The sequence below is a fragment of the Mesoplodon mirus genome, assembly GCF_964341445.2.
Source record: "Mesoplodon mirus genome assembly, chromosome: 8".
Classification (NCBI taxonomy): Eukaryota; Metazoa; Chordata; class Mammalia; order Artiodactyla; family Ziphiidae; genus Mesoplodon; species Mesoplodon mirus.
This window is the reverse complement of record NC_138984.1, coordinates 79748951-79775866: the sequence shown is the minus strand read 5'-3', so window position 1 is coordinate 79775866 and position 26916 is coordinate 79748951. Positions and strand designations below refer to the sequence as shown.

The 26916-nt window shown below is 38.2% G+C and overlaps 1 protein-coding gene across 2 annotated transcripts in view; it reads left to right on the top strand.

Annotated features, from left to right (window-relative positions):
- Positions 1 to 26916, top strand: part of GRB14 (growth factor receptor bound protein 14) — a 126541-nt gene that overhangs the window by 65776 nt on the left and 33849 nt on the right. For both annotated transcript variants that reach the window (XM_082630981.1, XM_082630982.1), the window contains one exon: positions 11359 to 11515. In XM_082630981.1, coding sequence (XP_082487107.1) covers positions 11359 to 11515 — 157 coding nt within the window. The remainder of the gene's footprint in view (positions 1 to 11358; positions 11516 to 26916) is intronic.

Genomic DNA, 26916 nt, shown 5'->3' with positions numbered 1-26916 from the left:
GAATAACCTTTTTTGACATTCAAAAAGCTGGGTGCTTTGGGACATACATGCAAACTTATATTTGGGTTTTTAGTTATCTAATGCTTTTATGCAAGATGTTGTGTCGAAGCAGCAGCTTAAAGCAGCATGAAAATAAGGTAAGCAGAGTGGAAAAAACAGGATGAGGTACGAGCCCAGAGATTGGGGTTCCCTGGCTGGTTCTGCCAGTGACCAGCTGGAGATCCCCCGGCAAGTCAGGTCCTCTTCAGTCTCAGCTTCTTCACTTGTAGAATGAGAAGATTTCAGGAGATGTTTTCTAAGAGTCCTAACCTTTAGTATTTTATGATTCTAACAGTATTGATTCCATTTCTTTTACAGGAATATACATGTTTTACACTGATGCACATGCTTTGCACTGATATAAAATAAATATTGAGAAAAGTGAGGGAAAGATAAAATTACAAAAATAGATATAAATCAGTTATTCCTAGTGCTATCACAGTATGGGAATGTTAGATCTAGAAAGTGATAGTTTGCATGGTAAGTTCATAAAATAATACCCCCTAGATGTACCAGAAAGACTGAATATAGCATATTTCATTGATTCTATGGCACCTTAAATTACAAGAAGCATCCTTATCTTATATGCTTCCAATTAAATTATGACATACCATTGATGGTAAGTTACATCTAAGTTACAGAGAAGTTAAATGTGAGAAGATGTGCTTTTAAAAATCAGTGAAACAAGGTAGTTCCTAAAAGTGCTTCAGTTGATGCCAGACAGCTCAAGAATTAACAATAAAAAGTGTGATGTGTCCTGGACTCTGATAAATATTCTCTCTCCTCTCGTGTTTTCCCCTCTCTTCCAAACACTTCTCCCTTCACCCCTCTCCAACTTGTCCTTCTTTCTCACTGTGTGAAACAGTTATTAACTTTTTCACTTAGGCATGTCTTATGGTTATTCTGGGAACAAACGACTGCTGAAAAACTGAAATGAGATACTGGAATAACATTGTGTCCAACATAAGCATGACCAGTGGTTTTCTGCTTTGAATATGAATAAGCATTAGCACTTGTGAAGGGTTTTTTTTTTTTTTAAACTTCAAAGGTGAATTAGTCAGCACTGGCATCTTCACAGGAATTACATGAGTTTTAAAAACACTGAGGCTTCAGAGAACGCTCCTTTGATGAAGTCACTGGAAATGTTAGAGTGGGATTTGTGATTTGACCCTCTTTATTATTCGTATTGGATTTAGGTCCTAAAATAACATGAATATATACATATGTATATGTGTGCGTCCATGGTTTGGGATATTTTTAGGCTTAGGTTTTAATGTTTGCTTTCTTTTATAATGAAGTTAGAGCTGTTTCTTTTGCCTTTTTTTTTTTTTTTACCATGTAAAGAGCACACTGAAAGGGCTTCTGATTTCTTGCTTTATAAAACTGAGCACCCGCTTGAGTTAGGGTCTTTCTTGCTATCCCCTAGGGAGAAAGAAAGCCCAAGGAAGGTGCAGGCTTCCAGGCTCTTGGCCTGAGAAGGAGAGCAGAGAGGGTCAAGAACAGAGCAGAGCACAGGGGCTTCAAGGAGACTTTCTGGGCCCCCCTTTGCCTGCAGACAGGCTTCTCTTGGTTGGAAGCCTAGACGTGGCATGATTTGGCAGTGTCATTGATCTAGACAGTCAGGTGGGACAGTGCTAAATCCCCTGCCGTGCCAAGTTTGGGGCATTTCCAGTAGCAAGGCCACACTGGGCCTCGTGGGCCTGATGCTGGATGGGAAATGAATTCATACAGCATAAAGCTTCATCTTTGCATTTTGAATTCATACAGAACTTGCAGAAGATCTGTATGGATCCCCAGCCACACAGGTCCTTTAACTCTGAATTAGTTAATCTCTTTTATCCCCGCATGCCCTCTAATGTTCCTGCTGAAATGTAATGACCTACAAATGTGTACAAATGTGTACAAGTCCAGAGTTTTTACAGAGGTGGTGTGGGGATGATTCATCTTGTGACCCTGAGGATTGTGGAAAGAGCCTGGATCCATGGTCACTTGATGGAACTGCCTCACCAGACCCTGAACTATCCGCCTCTGGTTTCAAATGTGAGAAAAAAACCCAAACCTTTAATTTGATCAATAAACCATTGTTGGGTAGATTTTTCTATTACTTAGAGCCGAATTTGTTCCTCAATGATTAGCTCACCATGTAGTTACTTACCATTATTCTCTTATCATTTTATAATCTTATTCTGGTAAAACTGTCTTTTTAAAATTTAATTCTTTATTTCCAACCATTGAAAAAAGCTACTTTATAATTTGTGATCTTAAAAAGGATCCCCTCTTGGGGTGACCTCCTTGCTAGTTTGCAGTGATAGAAACCAGTGTCTAGCAGTGCTGGGCAGAGATGCTTCTTCCACAGACCTTCCAGCACCTGTGCACCTGTGCTTCCTCACCTCTTCCTCATAACTCAGTCCCTCTGATCTCAGGAGAGTGGTCTCTGTGTATTTTTTGTTCCATGTGTATTTTTTGCCTCTTCAGTCCTCAGTATCTTTGCTCATGATACTTGTTCCACGCAGATGTTCTTTTTATTTATTTTTTTAAATTCTCAGTCCCAGACTTAAAGTGGGCCCGAGAAGTCACCTTATCTACCTTTGTTCAGTCTGCAGATTTCTTGAAAACTTGCCTATGTTTTCTCTTTGGTCCCATGTGTGTCCTTTCTTCCCTAGAGGTTTTTAAACCCTGTGAGGTTTCCAAGCTACTGTTTTGGAATCCCTAATATTGTCTCCTATAGGGCCATTCTTGACGGTGTCAGTCGTCCCTAAAGGGATATTTACACTGTGCCAGGCCCCATGCTGACTGCTGGGGACACAATGGGAAGCACATATTGACATTATTCCTGGTGTCATGTAGCATGCTGAGTAGTAGAAGCTTATGGATAATAAATATGTAGTTGCACATATGCATACGTGAAACAAAGGGCCTGGACCTAAACTGGGAGTAGAATTGAAAACTTCCCCACAGAATGAATGGTTTATCTGAGGGATAAGAAATAGGAGGTGGGTGGACAGTATTCTAGGCAGCAGTAGTAGGTGCAAAGGCCCTGTGTCAGGAAGAAGCATAGCTATTTCAAGAAACTGAGAAAATATATGGTCAGAGTTAGAGAATAAGGAAAGGATTATAGGGAATAAAGTTGAAAGGGACCACATGGATATGAAATGGACCTATTTATGTCAATCAATTCCTGTAATTCTGATATTGTGACAATATCTATTTTGAGTTAATGAACATGTACTGCTCATGCTCAAATAAAATATGTAGTTGAATATCTCTTTCAATGGAGATAATTTGATTCCCTATGACCTGATTTCTCTAAACTATGTACTGTTTTGCTCTTAATAAATATTTGACAGCTAGCAAAATAATGAAGGATAGCAATATGGAAGCAACAGCTTTTCTTGAGCTGTTAGGATCTTTGGGAACAGTCTTTGTTTTTAAATATAACATTTTGTTAGAGGTTTCAAATAAGTAATAATGAATATATTATTTGCCATTTCCCTTCAAGGGAACATATTGAGTTGCTTAATTCAAAACATCTAAGAGTGTCTTCTCTTATCTTAGGACACTACATTCCTTATTTAGAAGAACATAAAAATCCAGGGCTGCCCTGACCTCTATATAAAAATATTTCACTGATTTAGGTACATTGCCTATCTGTTAAAAATAATGGAGAAAAAAATCTGAAACATTAAAAGATAGCTTTATAATCTTACTGTACTTGGATGATAAAATTTTAAAGAGTGGGAGAAATAAGCTTTACCTTGGGACCTAGTTGAAATCAAATTTCTATGGGCCTTGTTTCTTATTTTCTATTAATTTTATATAAGCAATATATATAATTAATAGATATAATAAATGCATTTATTCTTCTGTTGAAAAGTTGTATACTTTTCATTGTGGTAAGATCTTGGTATTTAAATAATGGTGTTTAAATTATTTTAAATTAAATATTAATTAATAAGAATTAATATTTAATTAAATATTAAATGTGGTATTTAAATGTAGTTAATCTAAAAATCAAATTTAAATTCTCCCCAAATAGAAACTTTGACACCGAAGATAACCATGCCCAACCGTCTTTTTCCTTCTCTTTTGCTCTTTCTTTCTTCTTTTTCTAAAAAAAAGTCTCTCACTTCATCCTATGGATTCTTACTCATATAGTTATGTTTAATCTGTGCTCGTTTTTTACCTGCTGAATAATTATCCCATTTTGCCTCCTTTCTTCTCTGAAGAAACAAAGGATAAGCGACTAAGTAGCTAGTTACTTACCAGTGGGTCCAGTGCCCCTTTCTGCTCTGTGGCATTGCCAAATGACCAGATGACAACCCTGAGTTTTTTTTCACATATTCTAGGATGAATCCAGTTTGGAAAGGAATGAGGCATCCCATTCCATCACTTTCTTGGGTCTGCAGGAAGGAGGAGAAAGACTGACCGCTTAGCCTCTGCCCAGTGCTTTCCTGAAGCTTTCCACATAATCTGTTCTGAGAATCAGAATTTCCGGGGATTATAGCAGATGAATACTATGTGTGCTTTGGGGAGAAAGCAATACATATTGAATTGATTTTCAAACTCAAGCTCTGTGTTTTCAGAAATGGCCTTTGTCTTATATTTTAAATAGTTCATCTCTTTTAGTCCCTTGGCTTTAGGGGCCTCAAACTTCTTTTCTGAAAAGTTAACCATTTCTTGCTCTGTATATTTCAACATTGTTGTGTCTACTGCTTTCAAAATGAGTTATGTTAATTTTTTAATCTCTTGCCTCCACTTACTTTTTATGGAGGGCAGCCTAGGGGAGTTGAGGTATAAAGTATATAAACTGCCTTGATAAGGATGTCAGCCAAAACAGAGATCTGCTCCACCCACATTCCAGCATATTCTCTGCAGGGGCTACTGTGTCTTTATATTACATTTTCATTGCTAGATGCCATATGCTCCCGGCACAGTTTTTGAAGCTGTAAACCACTCTAAAGGCCAAGGTTGCTCTGATTGTCAGGATTACAGTGACACTGAGGGCTTCCTCAACACAGCCTGTGTGTACACTGTTGACTGTCCTTGGGAGCTCTCTCTGTTCCTGCTGGCGGGATGTTATAGACAGATCTTATCAATGCATGTCTTTCTTGCTAATCAAGTGTGTCTGCTCATTGATGAGACAAAGAAAGTTCCTGTTCTTCTTTAGGGTCCAGGCAGGATTTCTTCCTGCTGGCATACAATTGCAAATGATCTCGTGGATCAATTGATATGAATTCTTCTTACGCTATTTTTTACTTTATATAGCAAGGTGGGGATTTGGGCCACTGAACTGGGAATGTATAATATCCCTTTATTAAATAGCATGATTATATGACCTTCAGATGTCTTTTTACCTTTCAGTATGTAGAGGAAACAGGATACCACTATTTTACTCCAATGATTCTTAAGAGCAGCCCTACCATTTGGTTTTTACATGATCACAAAAGTTTGTACACGGGCTTCCCTGGTGGCGCAGTGGTTGAGAGTCCGCCTGCCGATGCAGGGGACACAGGTTTGTGCCCCGGTCCAGGAGGATCCCACATGCCGCAGAGCGGCTGGGCCCGTGAGCCATGGCCGCTGAGCCTGCGCGTCCGGAGCCTGTGCTCCACAACGGGAGAGGCCGCAACAGAGAGGCCTGCGTACCGCCAAAAAAAAAAAAAAAAAAAAAAAAAAAAAAAGTTTGTACCTTAGTTTTAATCCGTACTAGTCTTATATCAATATCTTTACTTATGACTTGACTTTTTTTCTTAAACAGGAAGGTTTAGTATACTAATATTTTTGGCATGTTCAACTCTACTAGAGAGTTAAGGCTTAGATTATCTTTCCCTTTTTCATATATTTCAAGGAGAAATAAATAGAAATAAAAATGAGATTTTTTAACAAAGCCTCCCCGTCAGTAGTGTAAGGAATTTTTCATAAGTACTGAATAAATCTGAGAGATGACAGGGACTTACTTCTGTGGAAGATCAACCAAAATAAGTTTTTATCGTTCATAGATGAATGTGTAGTTTGGACAAATGTCAGCATTAAATGGGATTATTTTTTTTAAGAAGAAGAGTTTGAAATGGAGCTCAAACAAAAGTATTGTTTTTCTCCTAACAGGTGTTATTAATTTAAAAAATGAGTACATGCACTTATTCCAGAAATTTAAGTTAGCCTTGTCCTTCTAAATTTATGTGTCTCAGTTCTTGGCAACTTATTTCTTTCCAATTTGCAGCAAAATCAACTGAAGAGATTAATGGCATTTCTAATTGGTTAGGTATCTTCTTCATTTTCCCCAACTTTACCTCTTACTCTATTCTTGCCCTCTTCTTGAATTTGGCTTAGACTTCAGAATGTCTCCAGATTTTCATTTGTTAATTCCTCTGATATAAAAACTAGAGCATGAAAAATAAGAGGCATGCTTCTGTTACCCCAGGTGATGGGCATTTATTGTAAGAAAGCCTGGGGTAGTCAGGAAGTCTCAGGAACCTGTCTCGTGGCCACCAGGTCATTCCCAACCCCCTGTTTCCTGGTGTGGAATGAGCAGTGGCCTCTGAGGGCACTGAAATGGCAGCTCATCATTGCTCCACATGAAGGAGCAGCCCCAGGGTCGGATCTTCTTTTCCTCTCAGGACTGGTTGTCTTCATGTTGCTTTTGGCAAGAGCACCCACCAGTGTCTGACCCAGTCAGTGTTAACCACAGCAGCGTGGTGGATGGCATTTCTTAGCATCTCAGCAATTGTCTGGCACTGAGATTTGTGAGAAGGCACTGAAGGCACAAACTTAAAAACAATAGCCTACCCAGATGCAATCATGGGAGCACTGAGATTCCAAAGAGATCTTGGAATCTTCATGAACCACATGTGTTAACCAAAAAATGAAGGAATTGAAGTGAGAGCTCAGACACTTGCACCTGATTTTGGCAGTGTATTTTCATAGCCTTTTTCATGTGACTTCACAGCTGCCTCAATGACTTCAAAACTCAGAACTGCCTGCTAATGGCAATATTAAGTCAATTCTTACCTAGGATTATTTATAAGAAAAATTGTATATCTTTTGCTCTTTAAGAAGAATTTTAATTTCCTGAGGATTACAATTTAATCAATCATATACTTTGTGACAGAAAAGATTTTTAAATTAAAATTTACAAATATGTATTGAGTACCTGTTATGTGCAAAACATTTTGGTAGGCTTTGCAGGGGTACAAAGTTCATTTGTTCCAAAGATCTTTATTAAGCCATACATTGGCTTGGGCTAGGTCCCTGGGATATCATGTCATATGGGGAGTAAATGTAGATTTTCCTTAAAGGAACTTACTAGTGCAGTTGAGGAGAAAGATATTCAAGTAGAAAATTACAAAGTAAGAGCTCTAAGAGGGACACATTATAAAGCCGTGGGCAGTCAGGGGAGACTTTCTGGAGGAAGTGCTGTGGGAACTGGGGCCAAATGATAAGTAGGAATTTGCCAAATAAAGCATATTGTTGGTGGCTGGGGCAAAGATTTCAGGTAGAGGATACCTCATGAGCAAATAGAAAGAAGAGGTTGCAAATGTTTATCATATTTGGCTAAGGTCAGAGTGACCTGTTCCATAGGCTGATTTGCTGGGGAGTGTGCATGCTGTGTGCGTGCTGAAGAGTTTGGGCTTTATTCCATGGGGTCCCACCTCCCTGGTTCTCTATCTCTCTTTATCTTTCAGACTTTCTTGCCTCTAACTCACCATTAAATACTGCAGTTTCTCAGGGTTCAGCCCTAGATTCTTTCTTTTCTCATGTTTCTTCCTTTTCTCCCTTGTCAGATATATCCATATCCACAAGTTTACCACCTATAAGCTCAATGATTCTTAAGTCAGTTCTGAGCTGAGGATCTTGCATCCCTGTTACTGTGGTCGAGCTTACCACTTCATCTCCCTCAGGGCCATGCTCCCTACTTGCCGTCCCTGATGACTTTTTTTTTTTTTTTTTTTTTTTTTTTTCCGGTACGCAGGCCTCTCACTGTTGTGGCCTCTCCCGTTGCGGAGCACAGGCTCCGGACGCATAGGCTCAGCAGCCATGGCTCACGGGCCCAGGCGCTCCACGGCATGTGGGATCTTCCCGGACTGGGGCACGAACCCGCCTCCCCTGCACTGGCAGGCGGACTCTCAACCACTGCACCACCAGGGAAGCCCCCTGACTCCTCTTAATCCTTAGAATCTGGCAAGTTTCTTCTTGCCCCACAGACTTTGCATGGCTTTGGTTCCCTTAGCTTGAAATGCTCTTACCCTCTCTTTGCCTAGCTACTGCCCACTCCTTCTTCAGGTCTTGGCCTGAATATCACTTTTTCATGGATATCTTTCAGGTCTCTCCTAACCCCCATTATATGATTTAGTAACATACTGAATTTTTATGTCCTACTTTGTGACTATAGTTTTTAATACTGCTTTCCTCACTATGCTTTAGCTCTCTGAGGGCAACAGCCAACTCTATGACAGCCATATATATATATATATATATATATATATATATATATATATATATATATATATACACACACATATATATATACACATATATATATATTTTAAAGGGAACTTTATTTTTATTTATTATTTATTTATTTTTGGCTGTGTTGGGTCTTTGTTGCTGCAAGTGGGCTTTCTTTAGTTGAGGCAAGTGGGGGGCTACTCTTCGTTGTGGTGCGCGGGCTTCTCATTGCGGCGGCTTCTCTTGTTGCAGAGCAGGGGCTCTAGGCACGCGGGCTTCAGTAGTTGTGGCACGCAGGCTCAGTAGTTGTGACTCGCGGGCTCTAGAGCACAGGCTATGTAGTTGTGGCACATGGGCTTAGTTGCTCCACGGCATGTGGGATCTTCCCAGACTAGTGCTCGAACCCGTGTCCCCTGCATTGGCAGGCGGATTTGTAACCACTGTGCTGCCAGGGAAGCCCAATGACAGCCTTATACTAAAACACTTAGCAAAGGATGTACGCTTTGCATGGGGTCTTAATAAACACAATGAGCTGCTTGAGTTAGGACAACAAGGAGCCATTGAAGAATTTTAGAAGAATGACCTGATGTGATTGGCTATTAGAAAGTTTATTCCCCTAGCAGTATGGACAGAGAGTTGGAGAAGGTCTTTGGCTAGAACAAGAGATATACGTAGGTGGATATTACCACTAGAAACTTACAGCTTCATGGCACACATATGATTAAAAAACACAATTCAAGTATTCCTTGGTCCAGGGGCCCAGTGATATTCTCAGGACCCTTTTCATCTCTTGGCATGGTTTACTCCATGTGGGCCCCATTTTCCCACAGTCTTTCTCTTCATGAACAGTAGCAGCTTCACCCTACACCTGCCCAGTGGAAAAGAGGGCTCACTTTATGGTTATGTGAACGGATGTCTAGATTGGCCCTGACTGACTCTGATTAGGTCATGTGCCCATCTCTGAAATAGTTACTGTCGCCAGAGGGATTCTGGGTGTTGATTGATCAATTTGGATAACAACTATGTGAAGCTGAGGCAGTCATGCACTGGTAAACTGGCTATAAAAATAATTTTCTTTTAAAAAAGGCCTTATTTGTAGCATTTGCCAGTTTCTTTGGTGTACTCCCACCATAGCTGATTTCAAGATGACTGGCTTGCAGAGTTCCTGAATGTTTAACAATCACCTCTTGCAAGCCCGTTCCAGCAGCTCCACTATACCAACACTGAGCTGAAAGTAGAGCTGCCAGAATCACAAAGACTAATGGTGAGGGAGGGAGTGGGTCTCTAAAAGATAATCAGAATGCTCTTAGAAGAGGAATAGGTGCCTGGTAGCCAGTCCAACAGATAAGCCTGCACTCTACTGCGTAACGTATACTTTGGTGTCATGATCTGATTTTACTTAGGAATTTTTTTTAAAGTTCTTATATTATTTCCTTGAATAACATTTTTAAGCACCTTATAATATTCCATTTTGTGAAAGTACTATAGTTTACCATTCTTTTGTTGTTGTATATTTAGGTTGATAGAATTATATATAATGCTTTGCTGGATAAGTCTATGCCTAAAACTGTTTTCTACATTTATGACAGATTTATTGAGATAGTTTGCCTAAGTGAAATTACTGAGTCAAAGGAATGGACCTTTTAATGCTTTCGATAAATACTTTCCAACAGGTGTACAAAATAGTTTTACCAATTTATATCACTCCTGTCATTGTAAGAGAGCAACTATTTCATTCCACTGTCATTACACATAATTAGAAAAATAATCGATAGAGAATTGATACATCATTTTAATTTTCATTTGTTTGAATTACTGAAAATGTTTAAATGTCTATATTTTTATAAGGTGTATTTCTTATGTCGAATTCTCTTACAATTTCCTACTTCTGTGTGTGTTGATCTTACTATACTATTTTCATAGGTATTTAGCTTATTATAATTAATTTAATTTATAAATGACATATCACAGTTAGTCGTGGAAATTCTAGCACATAGCATAACTTGGTAAATGTTGATGGGAGTGTTGTATATGAAACTCTCTACTTCTATATGATTTGGGGTGACATTAGCTGCCGTAATAGATAAATAAAGAATCACAGTGAGTTAACAGACTAAAAGTTTATTTCTTGCTCATGTCAAAGTTACATGTGGGCATTCCTAGTTGGGCACCTTCCATGTGGTCATTCAGAGACAAAGTCTCCTTCTGTCCCATGGCTCTGCTCTCCTCTTTAGGTCTTTGTCATCATTTCCATTCAGTGAGAGGCTGGCGTAAGAGAATGGATGACAGTATATGGGAAATTTTTATGGATTAGGTCTGGAGGTGCAACACTGCATGTCCTTACATCTCATTGACTAAAACTCAATCCCATGGACACAACTAATTGCAAGGGAGAAAAGAAAAAGGATTTGGTGAACGTCTAGCCAGTCTTTGCCAAAATTTCTATAACCTGATATAGAGAAATCTTTATATTCTATTTACTGCTGTTACAACATGTATATCTGGGAATAAATCACCCACGTTACTTGGATTATTTACAGATTTAAATATGGAGTGGAAAATTTAAAATATTGTTAAGAGATATGTAGCTTTTTAGTTACATATCAGAGTGGTGGGAAATGACACTGAATGGTCATTGAGTGGCCTCCAGTTTAGACACTGAAGAGAAGAGATTGGAAGTTGTCAGACAGAGTGACTTTGACACATATTATAAACAAGTCTTGGATGGGCAACATTTACTCCATGTATAAGAAAATTAGATGTAAAACAAACTGTATAAGGAATTTGTAATTAGCTCAACTGACAAGTTTGATGACTTATTAGAATGCTATTTTTAATAGACTATTTTAGCTCATTTTTAAATTTCTACCTACACAGGTAATTAAAGTATACAGTGAAGATGAAACCAGCAGGGCTTTAGAGGTACCCAGTGACATAACTGCCCGAGATGTTTGCCAGCTGTTGATCCTGAAGAATCATTACATTGATGACCACAGCTGGACCCTTTTTGAGCACCTGCCTCACATAGGTCTAGGTAAGGATACAAAATCATAGTCATATCATTGCTTTTCTGTCCCTTATAGTTTGATCATATGGCAAAGGTTTTCTTCACTTGTAGAAAAATAGAGGACAATTATGAATAGTCCTTTTCTTTGTTTTTTATTTTTGGGTTGGTAGTTGAGAGAAAAATAAAGTAGCACAAAATGGAAATAAGAATAGAAATATTACAAATTTACCACCCTTCCTGGTTTAAATAATGATGTGTGGAAATTTGGGAGCTAAACCATAGAGTCTAAACTGATGGAAAGATACATCTCATAATAATCTTTAGTAGCACAATGAACATTTTTTGAGAGGTCAATAAAATATGCTGTTATTTGGACTACTTTTTGAATTGATTGTAGTGCAGACGTGGGAAATATCCACAGTGGTAGTTCTCTTTATGGGACTGTACACCCTAAATTTTTCTTGAAGAATGAGTAATCCTTTACATTTTAAAGTCATAAGCATAAAACATAATCATATTTATTTGCGGTTGGAAATATATCTCTGTATTGTGAACTGTAGAGGCTTTTCCCCTCATATCTTTTAATAAGTTATAAAGAATTTTCATTCTTCTGCTAACATGGGACAGAATTTGGCGACAATTTTATCTCCCCTTTCTTATTTTTACAAATACTGCTGTTAAAAAACATGTCCCCATAATAGGTAGGTGAGAAAGGAAGGAGTTTGTTATGGCAGTGCCATTTGATTCTTTGAATTTTGTATTAGTTTCCCTTGGCTGCTGTAACAAATTAGCATAATCTCAGTGGCCTGAAACAACCGAAGTTTATTCCGTTACATTTCTGGAGGCCAGAAGTCTGAAATCAGTATCAATGGATTAAAATCAAGGTATCTTCAGGGATGAGCTTCCTCTGGAGGTTCAAGGAGAGAATCCATTTCCTGCCTCTTCTAGCTTCTTGTGGCTGCTGGCATGCCTTGGCTATGGCTGCATCACTCTAATCTCTACCTCCATGGTCACACTGTGTTCTCTTCTGTCTGTGTGCAGTCTTCCTCTACCTCTCTCTTATAAGATAGTAGCATTTAGGCTTTATCCAGAATAATCCAGGATAATCACTGCACTTCAAGATCCTTAAATCAATGATACCTGCAAAGTTTTGTTTTGTTTTCATTTTTTTACCATGTAAGGTAACATTCACAGGTTTCAGGGATTAAGATGATATCTTTAGGGGGCTATTATTTAGCCTACCATCAACTCCTTTGCATTGTATGTCAAACAACTTTTAGTAATAAACAACTTATTCAAAATTATTTTAAATAAGTTGTCAATGACAGGACAATTTGTCCCTTCAATTTGTTTAAAGAATTGAGAATTTTATACCTAGTCATGAGAGTCATTCACTTTCTTGCATAGCTAGCTACCAATATATAAAAATTTTCCTTCGTTTGATACATAGAGGGTTTACACCTCAGAGCAGCGTACCAAAGTAAGGTTCAGTTCGGATGAGAAGTTTGCCTTTGTCTTATGAAATGCAATAAAGATGATGTTGGCAGAAAAGGTATGTTCTTAGGAGGATCCGTTTTTAAAAGATTCTGGAAAATGGTTCATTTAAAGTCCCTTGCATTCCCTGAACCATTCAGGAAGTGTCTATAGTACTTCCAATTTGAAGACTGCTGTCCAAGGATGTGTCAGGACCTCAGGAAGAGGACAGAGGGAAGGCTGTGGAAAAGAAGTTTGGATAGTTTGACAGTCTCCACAGGGATTCTGAACCTCAACCCACCCTCCCACCCCCTGTTTGATAGTTGATGAGCTACATGTCAGCTGATCTCCACAGCTGAGCATGTACCTTCCAAGAAAACTTGAATTCTGAAGGTATGCTATACTGGTCCGTGTGACTTGCTGTCTCACCCTCGTAGGGCAGAGAAAGTTCAACATATATTTTCTTCATTGCCATTTGTGACTAATTTAACTTCTATTCATGATCATTACTCTCAGAAGTATGGTGTTAACTCTCAACAGGTACCTGCTGTAATTCCAAACTATTTTGTTTGCTTATGCTTCTAGAAATATAGCTCTCAATTAGTATAATATATAATTACAGTATTTTATACTCTTAAATTTTTCTTTTGGAGAGAGTTTAAAAGTCATTAAACATCTTTTGCAGTTATAGTCACTACAATTTATCCCTAACAAAGAGCTTGAAGTTCAGTAATAAAATCTACTTTATAAATCAAGAAGCAGTTTTCACAGAGACCGCGGCAAGTCATGTGAGGAATAAAAAGATTTGTGCAAGTCTTTTAATGTAGAAGCTTAAAATGGAACATTGAGAATTAATTTGAGCTACATGCTAAATATAAACTTTTAGGCATTGAATAGAAATATATTTCTCCATTACTGTATTTTCTGGAAACTGCTGAAATAAAATCAAAGATGTGAGAATATTGTCTCATGGCTTCATTAACCATGCATTAGACCAAAGCTTATGAGAAAGAAATTTAGTTCCAGAGCTTTTCTCTGTTCTTTTTTTTTCTCTTTGTTTTTACTCAGATAAAAACTTTATACAGTAGAAAAATTGCAGACACTAATGCTACCCAAATACTAATGTATATTAGATTTTCCACCTTCTGTTCCTTTTTAAAAAAAATCTGCTGCTTTATTTCTGTAAGGATACACTGAGATGTTAGATAATAAGAGTTAATGAATATCCAACTAAACTCTTGAGAAACAGTTTTTATTCTTTTTCTTTCTTCTAATTCTTTAACAATATAACAAGAGAATAACAACTCTTAAGATGCTGTGGTCTTCCTCAGCATCAAATGTAAAACCAGTGTGTCTTTGAATTTTATTTGTGTGTGTGTAGCTTATAAATACTCTTGTAGTAGCTATTCAACCTAAGAGTAGTATTCAGAAACATTTTTGCTATTTGCATATTAAAATGAACTAAAAGAACTAGAGTGGGGTGTTTCTGCCCCTTAAATATGCTGTGCAGCTACTGATGCCCTTTGTCAATAGAATGAAGCACTGACATATTCAACTGCAAATCTTCTTTTAGTGGTGATGATGTAAAGAACCAAAGGACAAATCATTTGCCAAAACTTTGGTGACCAGCTAGTGAGCTTTGCATGTTGTTCAGGAGATATTCTTGACCTCTCTTTGATTAAAATGATGAGTTTTCAATAAATAGAATTCTAAAAGTGAAGAGGTGGTCTATTATTTAAAAAAAATATTTAATACAAAAATAATTCAGCTCACTGTAAATAACAGAAATAAAGATGTCAGGAATTAAACAATATTATCCATTATTTCACAACGCTGAGATAACTTTCTTTAGTTTCTCTATTTTTTTAAAGAGTTTATTAATTAATTTATTTATTTTTGCTGTGTTGGGTCTTCGTTTCTGTGCGAGGGCTTCCCCTAGTTGTGGCAAGCGGGGACCACTCTTCATCGCGGTGCCTGGGCCTCTCACTATCGCGGCCTCTCTTGTTGCGGAGCACAAGCTCCAGACGCGCAGGCTCAGTAGTTGTGGCTCACGGGCCTAGTTGCTCCGCGGCATGTGGGATCTTCCCAGACCAGGGCTCGAACCCGTGTCCCCTGCATTGGCAGGCAGACTCTCAACCACTGCACCACCAGGGAAACCCCTAGTTTCTCTATTTTAACATAATCTCTAGCCTATGAGTTCACTTGTGTAGACTACCTTCTTTTATATATGTGTGCATTTTTTTAAAAATACTGATTATTTTTAGTTTTTTTTTTCCTTTCCACCTTACAGATTCCACAAAAACTAGGAACTAACTCCCCCTGCCTTTCCCTGTTGCTTTCCTCCAATAGTTTAACAAATATCTGTTGACTATTTTGCACCAAGCCTGTTTTGTGTGTGGATCCCGGGGGTACAGTATGAACACAACAGACAAAAAGCAGTGCCCTCATGAGTTTGCATTCTAGTGGGAAGAGAAAGACAAGAGATACATGACTAAAATGTGCAATCTCTTAGGTGGTGATTAGCACTGGGGAGAAAAGGAAGGCAGGGAAAGGGATAGGGAGTCCGGGGCTGGTTGGGAGATGCACTTTAAGTAGATCAGGGAAGGTGTCCCTGACAGCGTGATGTTTGAGTAGAGGTCTGAAGCAGACAGGAGCAGGTCTTGCACTTAAATAGAAGATTGTTCTAGAAGGAGAGAACAGCAAGTGAGAAGGCCTGGACGTGGCAATGTGCTTGTGTTCAGGAAACAGGACTTAGGGAGTCAGTAAGGTGGAAAGTAATGGAAAGGGACTGCACAGAGCTACCGCAGAGCCAGCTCACGCAGGGTCTCCCAGGCCATGGAAGGGACTGGACTTTTACACTGAGTGAGGGAAAAAGTAACTGTAGATCTCTTCGTCAGAGAGCAGTATGGTCTGACTTAGTTTTAAAGTCTACTACTAAGAAGACCCGAACGCAAGTTTTGACCATTTGGAGGCTAAGCAACTTCGTTTTGCTTTTACATCAAAGTATCTGTGGCTTCCAGGCTTGATCCTTGCCCATCTCTCATTTCTGCCAGTCGCGCATGCCGCATTGTACCATCTTCACGTCATGGTCTGCACATGTACAAGGCTTAGTGTTTGTGAGATCCTGAAGCCTTGTAGGCAAGAATATTGTGACTTAGGAGATAGATGAGAGTGGGGAGTTTTCTGCCTCTAGTTCACTTTAATATCCCAGATAAGCTTAGGAAAGTTTCAGAGACATGCTATGTGGTTAATAGATGTGCTACTGTTGTGTGTGATCCATTAAAACACACCACAAATTACTAAGGTCAGAAGGGGGAGCACATGACATTCAAAATATGGTTATGGAATTCAAAGTCTGTTTTCAGAATGACACTTTGTGTGGCAAAAAACCCTCCAATTTTATTGGTATTTTTAATATGAATGCATATGTGTGATAGCTACTATTAATGTGCATCTTACGTGTGCAGGGCCACTACTTAGAGGTTTCACATTCATCTTGATAGACACTCTCAATATTTAGCCTCATAGCAACCCTGCAATGTGCATTTATTTCATCTCCATTTTACACATAAGAATACAAAGAATCGGTGATAAAAAATACCTGGCCCAGAGTCAACCTTGCACAAATCTAGGTACCTGTCAGATTCTCAAGTGTATGCATTTTCTGTGGAAGCAAGTTTGTTATTTCCTCACCTCACTAGGTCAGGCCAGTGTTTTCGGGATTCTGTGGTTGGTTTGTCTCTCTCACTCTCCATCTGCATCTCTCATGCATGCTATAAATACAAACTTAAATTCTGAAACCTCAAAAACATTTTCAGACAAACCTAGGTAGTACTAAAATGATTGGAATCAAACTGAGCCAGCCTGGTCCACTTTATAGCAGAGCCAGCTATTTATCTTGGCTGAGAAGAGGATCACTTTGGAAATGGGCTGTTGTTGAATTTATACACATTGTGAATGGTAATATGACATTTGGAGCTTTGAATATGATATCAATATTTCATATCCTCTGTCCATAGTTATTAATGTATGCTACCAAGAATTTTCATAGGTAGAGTAAATCATGGAAGGCAGCTAAATAGCCTGATTTTGTTACAAATTGCTGATTTGCCTGATTTGGGGTCGTGTTATTATGAGTTTCTAGTACTACATACAGCTTTATAGACATTGGATTTAAAATATCAGTATATCACCAAATATTTCCCCTTCTCTAATGATATAACAACCAGTTTTGTAACTGGTGTGTTTCACTTCACAGCCACTGGATGTCACTATAGTTCCCCAGATGGAGTCCCCTGCCTTTACAATTATTGTAAGAGGATGGTGGGGAGCGGGGGGTGGGGGGGGACTTCAGTTTTAAGTCTTGTGGAACTTAATGGGATCCATGTTTGCTTTGCTCCCATTTTGATTCCTAATTGAAGCCATGGTATGAAGCAGCGGCAATTAACACAATACCTCAAGCGCATACCTATAGATTCCTCGGGAAGTGGAATTAATTGTATTTTAGTGTCATTGCTAGGGACCGCTGAGATTTCTATTGTGAGTATCATTGTGGAGTGGCTTTAATAAGCAAAATGAATGACTGCAGGCTCTTAATGAAACCATTTTTATATGTGCAGCCATACACACATGATCTCTTTAAGACTGAAGCAATGCACAACAGCGGTGAGGGAACACTTCACAGCCGCCTACTTTGAAGCTGCTCCTTCACTTTTTTCTTCTTTGCAGAAGAAACACAAGTGTTTTTTCTGTTGTCTGGCACTGATACTGATATGTAGTTGTACTTTCTGTGCTGTTTGGAACCTACCAGCCATCAGAGTTGTGACCACCCTCGTCACCAGCGGAAATAATTGTGAAACCCTTAGGACGTGTGCTTCCTTCTCTATCGAGACTTATGTAGCCCTGACCTGAGGGTTAAGGCGACATGTGCTCTGGTAGCACACTAAGGCTGGAGGTGGGAAATGTGAAGCCAGCAAAGAGTGTTCATAACTAAATCTGCCTTGTAGTCCAGCTGATGTTTCCTTTTCAGTATTCTCATAGCCTGAGTTCAGCTCTCATCATCTCTCTTCTCAGGAATTCCTTTAGCCTCACAGTTGGTCCTTCCTCTTGACTCTGGTCATAACAAAGTTATTCATCTGAGTGCAGACCTTGATTCACCTTGCCTTAGGGTCCAAGGTCCTTTGCAGGGCGTGTAGTACCTGTGACCTGACTACCCTTCCTACCTCAAGCCTTGTGTCTTGTACCTCCCTTCTCTAAGTTTATACATTAGAGAACTGCCTGTAGTCGCCTGCATTTCTACTCCTTGGGTTCCTTGCTCATGCTGTTAAGATTCTCAGGAAGCCCTTTCTCACCCATCTTTACCTGGCTAACTGCTATGCATCTTCCAAGGCTTACTTGGAATGTTAGTTAAAAATAGCAATAAAGTATAACTGTATAATAACTGCTAGCCATTTCCTGAAAATTCCTATGAAAACAAAGATGGAACCCCTCAGCTGTCCAAGCTGACTGACAGCTAACCTAGTGCCACGGTCTGGGGAGAGGAGAGATAGAAGAGCAGTTGGAGGCATCCCACACTCAGTCTTATGAAGTCGAGTCACCCTTTCCATTTGAGAGCAGGTAGGGAGACACACCTGCCTCTCTCATATGCCTGGGTACAGACTTTGGCTGCTCAGAAGCTAGTTGTTTTTTTTTTTTTTTTTTTGCGGTACGCAGGCCTCTCACTGTTGTGGCCTCTCTCGTTGTGGAGCACAGGCTCCGGATGCGCAGGCTCAGCGGCCATGGCTCACGGGCCCAGCCTCTCCGCGGCATGTGGGATCTTCCCGGACCAGGGCACGAACGTGTGTCCCCCGCATCGGCGGGCGGGGACTCTCAACCACTGCGCCACCAGGGAAGCCCTAGGCTAGTTGTTTTTTGAGACAATTGGCATACTTGCTGGCACTACCTTTTCTCATACATCCATTAGGAAATTACAACCTCCCCCCAATCCCCCCCCAAAAAAAAAGAGTGGTGCAGGAAGCACTAGGAGTGATAGAGGTGAACTGTGTCCTGGGAGGTGAGGCTCCCACAAGTACACACTATAGGTGGGTGTGGAGAACAAGCAAATCTGGATAAGAAACAGATTTAAGGCTGTTTAAGCAGGATTATTTACAGTATCAATTAATGAGAAAATTAAACCTAATGCTATTATAATAGGGGAATGTTATAAATTACAGTATATTAATAGGATGTAAGTTATGCTGCTTTTAATCATGTTTTTGGAGTTTTTCCTTTGAAGACTGATGTGGACAAATGTAAGATTGTAACAGTGATTGAATAAAGTATATATTTTTCACAGCATTTAGGAAACATTGTATATATGTTTATGTGTACAGTGTTTTCTAAATGCTGTGAAAAATATATACACATAAACTCACATAGTCCCAAAGAAAAAGACAATATTGTAATGTTAAGTGCTTATTCCTGACTGACAGTTTTAAAGATGGATTGTGATTGTCGGGTGTGTTTTTCAAATTTTCTGTAATGGAAATGTATTATTTTAGTAATCAGGGGAAAAAAGAAATAAATACAATTTTTAAAACTTATTAAAAGATTTTTAAAGACTTAGTTCAGACAACTTCCTGAAGCCCCAAGTTGGATCAAGTACCCATCTTCTACACTGCTATAACGTTTTCTGCAACTGTCTTATAGTGATCATATTACTAAAACTAGTCCATAATTCCATAAGCAATGGAACTCTCTGTATATGTACATCTTTGTAACCCAGGGTCTAGGACAAATAAATGGCTTTTGAACTACGGTATGCTAAACTGTAAGTTGTTATATCAAGTAGTTCAAAGGATGGATTACAAAGTACATAGAAGGAAGAGACTTGAAAAAGAAGCCAAAGAAATCACATGCCATGCCCAGATGGAAATTTACTCTGAGTCCTTAAAGGGTTCATTGGATAACTTAGAATTCATGGAAGCTGTTTCTAAGCTCTTCAGGTATTAACAGTCAGCTTGGGATAATATATATGCAAACATTCTGTGGAAAAATAAGGCTTTCTATGAATACAAGTTGTGATCATTGAGTCTGAGTTAATATGAGGGCTGTTTCACTCTGTTGAAGAATGATCCACAAGGCCTTTATACCCATCAGCTTTAGTGTCAAGATTTTCCTATTATTGCACTTGGGAAGCTGAATGTGGCAGTGGCAATTTTCCAGGGAATCTTGCTGGTATTAAGTAGTTTTCTTAGGTTAAGGAAACTTTTAGAAATTGAGCCTTGCTTTATTCTTTGCTTCTCCAGTTTTTGTTTTGCTTGGTCAGAGGCTGTTCATTTTTATCTGAAAATAAGATTGACAAAATGTATGTAGTTTCTACCTAGCACAGAGAAGTACAAGGACCATTTGTCTCCTGGAGTTTCCTGTAACAAAGGTATACAAAGAATCGTTTTCTGGGTGAATTAGAGCTAAAAGCCACTTTTGTTTCTTCTCTTATCAAGTGATGAGAAGAGTAGGGACTCCAGTTTCTATTTGATCCTCACGCTGTACTTTCAGTAGATTCAGTGAAGAAATCCAGGTAGAAGGTCACAGGTGAACACTTTCCATTCTGGGAGGATTGAGATTTTTTAAAAGACTTTGAAATTAAATCAACAGTTTCAGAATAAACTTCTCTCTCTTTTTTTTTTTTTAAAGAAAAAGTTTCTGAAAATTAAATAGAAAACAGAATTATGTGTAGTTATCACTGTTTGGTAGTATTTCATTCTATTAACTTAAGACTTCACTGATCTATCAGAAACAAAAATAAAACTTAAAGTGATATGAAGCTTTTGTTGTTTTAAGAAAGCTTTTTTTTCACTCTTTTTGAAGGTTTTTTTCCCTTTTTTCCTCCTTTTTGGTTTCTGTCTTGAAGTGATTTAAGACAGCTTCTCTCCTATTTTTCTACCTATGTAAGAGTGCTATTTGATCATTGTAATAATTCACTTTACAATCCCTGAAAAATTCTTCAGAAAGCTTTTTAAATAGACTTGTATCTGTTAAATTTTAATAATACATCTTAATATAGTATTTTAGATGAATTTATGAAGTTTTAAAAGTAAGGTTTTTTAAAAAAAAATCACGTTGAATTTATTTGAATTTTACCAGGGGTCATTTCTCAAATGGTGGCTCAAAAAGTCTCTGAGTTCATTCTGGGTGACAGCTCCTAATATTGTTTTTTCAAACATTACAGCAAAGAGCCCCTAAATATAGAGTTAATAATTTTTTTTGATAATTAAAAAATATAAGTTACTTAGTAGAATTACTGAGTTGGTTAAAGTCTGCTTGGTTTTAGAATGGGGCTATAGAGGAAGAGTCAAGAGAAAGTTTATGGGAAGCCATCTAGACAAGGGTTTTGTTTTGTTTTGTTTTTCCTTTCTTGGGTGTTGGTGATGATGTCTTATACTATGCTTAGTCCTTGGCAAAACAAAGCTGGTCTTCAGCCACTTTTCACCTCCCTTTTAAGCATTTTTCTTTTCCTCTCAAAGTAATCTATCTAGGCATCTTATATCCTCTTGTTGAACTTCCTCCCTGTTAAGGTCTGTATTTAGTTCAATATCTGCACTTTAAAAAAACACAAATTTTGGGACTTCCTTGGTGGCGCAGTGGTTAAGAATCTGCCTGCCAATGCAGGGGACACGGGTTCGAGCCCTAATCTGGGAAGATCCCACATGCCACGGAGCAACTAAGCCTGTGCGCCACAACTACAGAGCCTGTGCTCTAGAGCCCTTGAGCCACAACTACTGAGCCTGCGAGCCACAACTACTGAAGCCCATGCGCCTAGAGCCTGTGCTCCACAACAAAGAGAAGCCACCACAATGAGAAGCCTGTGCACCGCAATGAACAGTAGCCCCCGCTCTTGCAACTAGAGAAAGCCCATGAGCAGCAACAAAGACCCAATGCAGCCATAAATAGATAAATAAATAAATAAATAAATAAGTTAATTTTAAAAAAAACACAAATTTTCTGTAAGATGTGATTAGCTGATAATCAGTTAGGCCTCTTAGGGTTCTTTGGGCTATTTATTTATCTATTTTTAAATTTTATTTTATTTACTTTTTTATACAGCAGGTTCTTATTAGTTATCCATTTTATACATATTAGTGTATACATGTCAATCCCAATCTCCCAATTCATCAAACCACCACCAGCCCCTGCCACTTTCCCCCCTTGGTGTCCATATATATTGTTCTCTACATCTGTGTCTCAATTTCTGCCCTGCAAACCAGTTCATCTGTACCATTTTTCTAGGTTCCACATATATGCGTTAATATACGATATTTGTTTTTCTCTTTCTGACCTACTTCACTCTGTATGACAGTCTCTAGATTCATCCACGTCTCTACAAATGACCCAATTTCGTTCCTTTTTATGGCTGAGTAATATTCCATTGTATATATGTACCACATCTCCTTTATCCATTCATCTGTTGATAGGCATTTAGGTTGCTTCCATGACCTGGCTGTTGTAAATAGTGCTGCAGTGAACATTGGGGTGCATGTGTCTTTTTGAATTATGGTTTTCTCTGGCTATATGCCCAGTAGTGGGATTGCTGGGTCATATGGTAATTCTGTTTTTAGTTTTTTAAGGAACCTCCATACTGTTCTGCATAGTGGCTGTATCAATTTACATTCCCACCAACAGTGCAAGAAGGTTCCCTTTTCTCCACACCCTCTCCAGCATTTTTTGTTTATAGATTTTCTGATGACGCCCATTCTAACTGGTGTGAGGTGATACCTCATTGTAGTTTTCATTTGCATTTCTCTAATAACTAGTGATGTTCAGCAGCTTTTCATGTGCTTCCTGGCCACCTGTATGTCTTTTTTGGAGAAATGTCTGTTTAGGTCTTCTGCCCATTTTTGGATTGGGTTGTTTGTTTTTTGATATTGAGCTGCATGAGCTGTTTATATATTTTGGAGATTAATCCTTTGTCAGTCGATTCACTTGCAAATATTTTCTCCCATTCTGAGGGTTGTCTTTTCGTCTTGTTTGTAGTTTCCTTTGCTTTGCAAAAGCATTGACGTTTCATTAGGTCTCATTTGTTTATTTTTGTTTTTCTTTCCATTACTCTAGGAGGTGGATCAAAACAGATCTTGCTGTGATTTATGTCAAAGAGTGTTCTTCTTATGTTTTCCTCTAAGAGTTTTATAGTGTCCGGTCTTACATCTAGGTCTCTAATCCATTTTGAGTTTATTTTTGTGTATGGTGTTAGGGATTGTTCTAATTTCATTCTTTTACATGTACCTGTCCAATTTTCCCAGCACCACTTATTGAAGAGACTGTCTTTTCTCCATTGTATATCCTTGCCTCCTTTGTCATAGATTAGTTGACCATAGGTGCGTGGGTTTATCTCTGGGCTTTCTATCCTGTTCTGTTGATCTATATTTCTGTTTTTGTGCCAGTACCATAGTGTCTTGATTACTGTAGCTTTGTAGTATAGTCTGAAGTCAGGGAGTCTGATTCCTCCAGCTCCTTTTTTTTTTTCCTCAAGACTGCTTTGGCTATTTGGAGTCTTTTGTGTCTCCATGCAAATTTTAAGATTTTTTGTTCTAGTTCTGTAAAAAATGCCATTGGTAATTTGTTAGGGATTGCACTGAATCTGTAGATTGTTTGGGGTAATATAGTCATTTTCACAATATTGATTCTTCCAATCCAAGAACATGGTATATCTCTCCATTGTATCATCTTTAACTTCTTTCAACAGTGTCTTACACTTTTCTGCATACAGGTCTTTTCTTTCCCTAGGTAGGTTTATTCCTAGGTATTTTATTCTTTTTGTTGCAATGGTAAATGGGCGTGTTTCCTTAATTTCTCTCTCAGGTTTTTCATCAATAGTGTATAGGAATGAAAGAGATTTCTGTGCATTAATTTTGTAGCCTGCAACCTTACCAAATACATTGATTAGTTCTAGTAAGTTTTCCGGTGGCATCTTTAGGATTCTCTATGTATAGTATCGTGTCATCTGCAAACAGTGACAGTTTTACTTCTTCTTTTCCAATTTGTATTCCTTTTATTTCTTTTTCTTCTCTGATTGCCATGGCTAGGACTTCCAAAACTATGTTGAATAAGAGTGGTGAGAGTGGACATCCTTGTCTCGTTCCTGATCTTAGAGGAAATGCTTTCAGTTTTTCGCCATTGAGAATGCTCTTTGCTGTGGGTTTGTTGTATAAGGCCTTTATTATGTTGAGGTAGGTTCCCTCTATGCCCACTTTCTGGAGAGTTTTTATCATAAATGGGTGTTGAATTTTGTCAAAACCTTTTTCTGCATCTATTGAGATGATCACATGGTTTTTATTCTTCAATTTGCTAATATGGTGTATCACATTGATTGATTTGTGTATACTGAAGAATCCTTGCATCCCTGGGTTAAATCCCACTTGATCATGGTGGATGATCCTTTTAATGGGTTGTTGGATTCTGTTTGCTAGTATTTTGTTGAGGATTTTTGCATCTATATTCATCAGTGATATTGGTCTATAATTTTCTTTTTTTGTTGTATCTTTGTCTGGTTTTGGTATCAGGGTGATGGTGGTCTCATAGAATGAGTTTGGGAGTGTTCCTTCCTCTGCAATTTTTTGGAAGAGTTTGAGAAGGATGGGTGTTAGCTCTTCTCTAAATGTTTGATGGAATTCACCTGTGAAGTCATCTGTCTGGGACTTTTGTTTGTTGGAAGATTTTTAATCACAGTTTCAATTTCATCAATTGTAATTGGCTGTTCATATTTTCTCTTCCTAGTTCAGCCTTGGAAGGTTATACCTTTCTCAGAATTTTTCCATTTCTTCCAGGCTGTCCATTTTATTGGCATAGGGTTGCTTGTAGTAGTCTCTTAGAATGCTTTGTATTTCTGCGGTGTCTGTTGTAACTTCTTTTTCATTTCTAATTTTATTGATTTGAGTTCTCTCCCTCTTTTTCTTAATGAGTCTGGCTAATGGTTTATCAATTTTGATTATCTTCTTAAAGAACCAGCTTTTAGTTTTATTGATCTTTGCTATTGTTTTCTTTGTTTTTATTTCATTTATTTCTGCTCTGATCTTTATGATTTCTTACCTTCTACTAACTTTGGGTTTTGTTTGTTCTTCTTTCTCTAGTTCCTTTAGGTGTAAGTTTAGATTGTTTGAGATTTTTCTTGTTTCTTGAGGTAGGCTTGTATTGCCATAAACTTTCCTCTTAGAACTGCTTTTGCTTCACTCCATAGGTTTTGGATCATCGTGTTTTCATTGTCATTTGTCTCTAGGTATTTTTTGATTTCCTCTTTGATTTCTTCAGTGATCTCTTAGTTATTTAGTAAAGTACTGTTTAGCCTCCATGTGTTTGTGTTTTTTACTTTTTTTCCTGTAATTGATTTCTAATCTCATAGCGTTGTAGTCAGAAAAGATGCTTGATATGATTTCAGTTTTCTTAAATATACTGAGCTTGATTTGTGACCCAAGATATGATCTATACTGGAGAATGTTCCATGCACACTTGAGAAGATAGTGTAAACTGTTTTTGGATGGAATGTCCTAAAAATATCAATTAAATCAATCTGGTCTATTGTGTCATTTAAAGCTTGTGTTTTCTTAGTAATTTTCTGTTTGGATGATCTGTGCATAGGTGTAAGTGAGGTGTTAAAGTCCCCCACTATTATTGTGTTACTGTCGATTTCCTCTTTTATACCCGTTAGCAGTTGCCTTATGTATTGAGGTGCTCTTATGTTGGGTGCCTATATATTTATAATTGTTATATCTTCTTCTTGGATTGATCCCTTGATCATTATGTAGTGTCCTTCCTTGTCTCCTGTAATATTAAAAGTCTATTTTATCTGATATGAGTATTGCTACTCCAGCTTTCTTTTGATTTCCATTTGCATGGAATATCTTTTTCCATCCCCTCACTTTCTGTCTATATGTGTCCCTCGATCTGAAGTGGGTCTCTTGTAGACAGCATATATATGGGTCTTGTTTTTGTATCCATTCAGCAAGCCTCTGTCTTTTGGTTGGAGCATGTAATTCATTCACGTTTAAGGTAATTATCGATATGTATGTTCCTATGACCATTTTCTTAATTGTTTTGGGTTTGTTTTTGTAGGTCCTTTTTTTCTCTTGTGTTTCCCTCTTAGAGAAGTTCCTTTAGCATTTGTTGTAGAGCTGGTTTGGTGGTGCTGAAATCTCTTAGCTTTTGCTTGTCTGTAAAGCTTGATTTCTCCATCGAGATGAATGAGATCATTGCTGGGTAGAGTAATCTTGGTTGTAGGTTCTTCCCTTTCATTACTTTAAATATGTCATGCCACTCCCTTCTGGGTTGCAGAGTTTCTGCTGAGAAATCAGCTGGTAACCTTATGTGAGTTCCCTTGTATGTTATTTGTCATCTTTCCCTTGCTGCTTTCAATAATTTTTCTTTGTCTTTAATTTTTGGCAATTTGATTACTATGTGTCTCGGCGTGTTTCTCCTTGGGTTTATCCTGTTTGTGAGTCTCTGTGCTTCCTGGACTTGGGTGGCTATTTCCTTTCCCAATTTAGGGAAGTTTTCGACTATAATCTCTTCAAGTATTTTCTCGGGTCCTTTCTTTCTCTCTTCTCCTTCTGGGACCCCTGTCATGCGAATGTTGGTGTGTTTAATGTTGCCCCAGAGGTCTCTTAGGCTGTCTTCATTTCTTTTCATTCTTTTTTCTTTACTCTGTTCCACAGCAGTGAATTCCACCATTCTGTCTTCCAGGTCACTTATCCATTCTTCTGCCTCAGTTATTCTGCTATTGATTCCTTCTCATGTATTTTTCATTTCAGTTATTGTATTGTTCATCTCTGTTTGTTTGTCCTTTAGTTCTTCTAGGTCTTTGTTAAACATTTCTTGCATCTTCTTGATCTTTGCCTCCATTCTTTTTCCAAGGTCCTGGATCATCTTCACTATCATTATTCTGAATTCTTTTTCTTGAAAATTGCCTATCTCCACTTCATTTAGTT